This window comes from Arachis ipaensis, chromosome B01 (genome assembly GCF_000816755.2).
Source record: "Arachis ipaensis cultivar K30076 chromosome B01, Araip1.1, whole genome shotgun sequence".
NCBI lineage: Eukaryota > Viridiplantae > Streptophyta > Magnoliopsida > Fabales > Fabaceae > Arachis > Arachis ipaensis.
Window position 1 is genome coordinate 31,929,344 of NC_029785.2, and position 5,805 is coordinate 31,935,148.

At 34.1% G+C, this 5,805-nt stretch overlaps 1 protein-coding gene across 1 annotated transcript; it reads right to left on the reverse strand.

Moving 5' to 3' along the window:
- On the reverse strand, positions 321-5,457 carry LOC107628449 (ferredoxin-1). The gene is made up of 6 exons (XM_016331115.2): positions 5,044-5,457; positions 4,876-4,939; positions 3,191-3,279; positions 1,346-1,414; positions 1,029-1,073; positions 321-661 (listed from the first exon to the last, which is right to left on the reverse strand). Exons 1-6 carry the CDS (start codon positions 5,293-5,295, stop codon positions 617-619), a joined length of 564 nt encoding a protein of 187 aa, XP_016186601.1. The 5' UTR covers positions 5,296-5,457; the 3' UTR covers positions 321-616.

Below are 5,805 nucleotides of genomic sequence, written 5' to 3' on the forward strand. Positions count from 1 at the left end.
TACACACTTCGCAGACAATGGATTTTTTTAATTTTCTTTTTTCAATTATTTGATATAATGTAATTTGTCATCTTAGAGATTCTAATATGTTTTACATATTCCAAACGTCTTAATTCCAATTAACGCAGTTTTAATTAATCAATTTTTTTAATTTATTCTTTTAAATTTTACATTAAGAATCAAACTAAAATTCATTTAAGATCAAAACAATATTTTACTCTTCTTTAAATTTATCTTTTTATCTCCTTAATTTTTTTTTTCATCCACTACTTTGTTAGTTCCCTAACAAAACAAAACCGCTTTTATAATAAGTCAACATATTTATGACTAAAGACCTTCAAAGTTTGATACGGCGAGATATAATCAAGTATTAGAATACTAATTTACACAAAGCACGATGACAGAGATATGCATGACGATTACCTACATTTGTATACTATGCTAATGACAACAGTCCACTACTTTGAAGAGAGGATGAAGATTACATAAGGATTACATAGGATTAGGGATTTTACTTGACGTGCAAATATTCAAGGCTAGAACCATGTAAAAAGAGGGAAAACAGAAAATTCCGCATTGTGTGCTCCAATGGTTCTCAGATTTTACATTGTTTTACTTACTCGTCGCCCATGGCCAACTCCAAGGCATAGTCATCTCTCTCCTGTAACGCATTAGAAGTCACACAATCAAATAAATGAAAAAGTAGAGGGGAAGCTATCTAGTTTCCCTTTTTTTTCTCTAATAGTTTCCAAAAAGATTAAAGGTGCATTTAGTTTGCATTTTCATCTTATGTTTTTGTTTTTAATGTTTTCTGTTTTTAAGATTTGGTGAAGGAAAAAAAAAATTAGAAGTGAAAATAGAAAATAAGATTTTATTGTTTTAATTGTTATTCTTTTTTTCTTCAAAAAATCCTGAAAACACAAAACATTAAAAATAAAAATAGAAAATGTAAACGCAAACCAAATACACCCTCGTCACCAAAAAAAAACCAAATACACCCTAAGAATTCAAGAGCCAACTGAACATACCACTGGTCCTCGGGCGAAATACCGTCCGAACTGAAGCCAATATACCTGTATATGCCATGGATTTATCGTCGTATTCATGATTCAATAACAAATAATAAGAACGATGATAACGATTTGATTAGGCCTCCAATTCAATTTACAGGAGAGAAGTTTACATATTAAAATATATGTTTAGTTGGGGTTAAAAATGGAATGGGAATCTTTTAGATGGGTTTGATTTTCCAACCCTCAACCAAACATACCCTAAAAGATCGAAATGGAAATCACAAAGCAGTGATGACAAAGTGAAAGCTGTGATTGGTGTTCCTTCTCATTACCTCATCTTCATCTTGCGTTTCTACTTCAACGTCCGTGGATGGGAACCCCACACAAAGAAGTGCATAGCCCTGAAGAAAAATTCCATACACTTGTCTAGCTCAGCAATAAAAGGCAGTGGAATTTGCAAAAACATGCATGGCATGTTGATCAAAGTTGTTAACGAATGAAGGAATGAATGATAAAGAAAAAGAAAGGAAAGCAAACCATAAACTGGACAATATCTTTGTTCAGTTGTACATACAGAATAGTAACCAAAAAAGCAAACTGTTAAACATGCATGTAATAGTAACAAAAATATACATAAACCCCTTCAGACTATGTTTCAGTTTCATTATTGGAATAGACCCCAAAATAAAAATAAAAACACAATGAAGAATACAAATCTTCAGTCTAGAACAATGTGTGAGAAACAGAACCGATTAATTGAATGTTCTGTAGAAGTGTGGAAGTAATAGGCTCATAATTGTTACAAACTCTTACAAATTTTGATTCTCTAATATTATAATTGAAGTTACTAAAATAACTAAAGGAACATATTAATTACAACTTCAGTGCAATGTGAGCACTATGGCATAAACACAATACCTTCGATCCTCTTAGGTGCCCAAAAGAATAAGGTAAAATTTAACAGGGTTAGACACATGGCACATGCTAATACTAAGGTCTTATTTATTAGATTATCTGGTAGTTCTACACTGAAACAACTGCAACTTCTTCCTCCTCTCATCTCCTCTATTCACAGTTAATATAAAGAGCAAGGTAGACAGTGAGATTCAGCACTAATGAAGTTGCTGTCTTCTGACTTGGAGCTCACAAGTTCAAATCCAGGAAGCTATTTCTCTGTTACTGCTTAAACTTTCTCTTCTTTTTTCCTTCCCCCCTCCTCAAATCATGGTTGATATGACCTTTTACCTTTCAAAATTTAATAATGACAATAAAAGACTCTCATTCTACTCTTTGGAACCATCCAATATATTTCGGGGGGAAATGCATTGAAGTATGCCACAATAAAATCATGATAGGATCCGCACAGTTCACACAAATTCAAGGAAAAATAATGGGATATAGTACAGCATCCAAGTCTTGTTTGACTACAACTACATGCATTAGGGGATCTCATAATATTCGAGTCTAAATCATACTAACATCTAAGTCATTAGCAATTGAATCTACTTTGATAGTTTCCCTAATGATTTTTCTGTCACCCTCTACCTCTAACTATTGGACTACCAGTCTACCCTCCATCTACTCTACACTATCATAACTAAGGTCTCTAAGGGTCTTCTCCAAACATGTTCAAATCAACTAAAGTAAGATATACCATCTCTCTACCCCAACTTTTTTTTCTATAGTAAACTCATTCATAAATCTCTGGATCCATCTGGAGTGTTCACTTGCTAATCATGTATCATGTGCCTCACTCAACTGTTTCCACATATACAGTCATGGTAATTGGCGATTTTTAATTGTGCGTCACATCACCTTGCAGATATTTAGCATCGAATGGAGTACCTAGGCGTCAAGGGAGAGATGCCTGATTAAGAATCACCCGTCAAGTATTATCATATCAATACTGCATATTCCAAACTGCCACTTCTTCCTCCTCTCTTTTGCTCTAGAGTATTTTATCATGTCCAATATCATCTTTATTTTTCAATATTATGACTACAAGAAAATGATTTATTGCGGAAGACCTGTTCTCTTCTTTTGGCATCATCCAGTAGTTCATGAGAAAATTGCATAAAAGAATCTAATAATAAAATCACAACTACAAGAGATTAAGTCAAAATTACTGGTTCATCCGTGTAATGAAAAATAGATTAGAATAAAGAAGTCAAGCATGCCTTTTCTTTCAATTCAGCAGATATCCCAAGTGCCTCTGGCTGTCTAATCTGTCCATTCTTTATACGTACAGCACAGCTAGTACAACAACCTGCCAGCACAAAGTTTCAACAAAGAGTATCAAGAAGCTAGTAGTAGCATCAAATGAGTTGACTTCAACGTAGATGGTCATAGAAGCAGCAAAAAGAACAAGTATGAAGTATCACAGATGAACTGTGCCATATATATAATCTTGACTATGGTAATTTAGCAATAAATATAAAGAATCAAATGAAACCCTAAAACTACATAGAATAGTCATAATTGTCTTTGTTCCTACAGGAGATAAAAGTTTCTGAACTTTTACCCGTTTGAAGAAATGGAATCTACCAACAACAAAAGTCATTTCTAACAGAATGAAAAACCAAGTGCGACGGGTTAATTATAAACCACAACAAACTTTGCGTTACTTTCAAAAACATAATAAAGTAAGTAATAATGTTAAGAAATGTTGGAGCCTCAAAATTGAAATAATAAAAACTGAAGAGCATAGTCCCTTGAAAGGTTAAAAGGGTAAAGATATCAAATTTGGAAATATAGCATCCAGGCATACTAGTTATGGATGATGATTACTGCAGATTTAAATTAATTGATTTATGGATATATAAGAAAATCATGATACAACTAAAAACTCAAATGAAGTAGGTGTATAGATCAAAGGAGCCTGAAACAGGGCCAGTGGAGGACTTTATTAGATGATTTATATAGTTTGTATGAGAAATAGTTACAGGATATGCAAAATGTAGCAGCCAATGCTAGTGATATCAGCAATAAGGAACCTTGTAAATAATGTAACAGAACATTAGATAAGTAGCAAGGGAGTCAATAGAGTCATAGGTTCATTAACGATGAAGCATGTATACTGACACGGATACTCAATACGGACATGTAGACAAACCAAACTTTTAAAATGCATGACATGGAAACAGATGTGTATAAATTTTGAAGATTTATTCGGTATTCAAGTATTTATAAATGTCAAACTACCAATATAGATGTTTCTAGACCTTATTATCATTTTGTGCAATTCACGTTTGAAGTATAATTGATCAACAATAGATATAGTTATGTCTCGTGTTGTATGAGTGTCTTTGAATGTCAGACATTCACACATGGACATCTTGCTTAGTTGGTGTGTCTATGTTCTATATAGCTTATAAATGATCTTTAAAGCAGACATTATGACTTTTGTATGATCAATAAACTTTAGGAAGGTTCTTCCTGTCATCAAACCCCAAATAACAATAAAATTCTAGCGAGTAATCTCCAATGCCAATGGCAGTGGCCCCAAAATGGATAAATGGTGAAATCTTTGGATTAAGATCACTAGACAAATAGAAGGCACAAAAAGATTCAATTCTATCCAAGGTATTATCCTCACTTCAGTTAAGACCAGACCAATCCAAAACAAGGTAACACAAATTAATATACATATATTTCATCAAATTTAATTTTGAAGCACAAAGCCGTTCAACACGACCATCCAATCACATAACGTAGCCAATATGGTGCCTTTACATTTACCGTGTGAATAGTCATCCTAAAGAAAAGATGCGATTGGACACTGTTTTAAAAACGTTTAAGGCTGTCATTACATCAAAATTAAGCTCATATGATCAGTAAGAATTAAGAAAGGAGGGAACAGTACCATGTCTGCAGGCAAACGGAAGGGTAATGTTCTGAGATTCAGCAGTGTGTAATATATACTGATCCTGCATTTCACAATAATCAACCAACCACACATGAATTTGTTTCTAAAATATTCAGCGAAATTGAGAATTATGCTGGAGGCGGAAGAAGGAAGAGAAAAAAAAACCTCAGGAACCACGAACTCGTGAACGATTCCTCTTTGTGTATCATGGACGGTGACCTTGTGAGTAGGAACCTCACCGGACGGTGACGAGTAAGCAGTTGGGGGGGTCACATCCACCTGCGTCCGGAGCTCCGCCCTCGCCGCCGAGGTGGACTTGCGGCGGTTTGTGAAAGCAGCGGTGTAGAAAGCGTTAGAAGCAGAAGATTGGTGGTTTGAGAATGGAATGCAGCAGTTACAGGGAATTCGAAGAGCCATGTTGTGGTGGCTGCTGCTGCTGCTGGTTATCGTTCTCTAACACAAACAAACACACTCAGCGACGGATAAGGAAGCCGCTTCAGGAACCGTTGGTTCTGTTTACTTCCAATTGATGTTGGACATGTGTGCACTCTTACATTCTTCTCTATATTTTTATTTTTTTTTCTTATACATGTAAAAATTCAGGCACAGTCAATTTTGCTCCATAATTGAAAGTCGTTAAATGAAAATTTAATTAAATTAGTTAAATTATTTAATGATTTTCAACTATTAACTTTACGTAAAGTTAATTACAACTAAATTTTCACCTATTAATCAAATATCTCACTACAAATCATACGGACGGTTAGAAAAGTCTAGGAGGCCATGTAACTAGTAAAAAAAAGTGAGTCATTGGATGAAATCTCACACCAATCTCACTATTAAAACCATCATTGATAACTATTTGATAACTACAAATCACAAAAGTTACTGGCCCTCTAAGATTCCTTTTAACTTAATACTAAACTT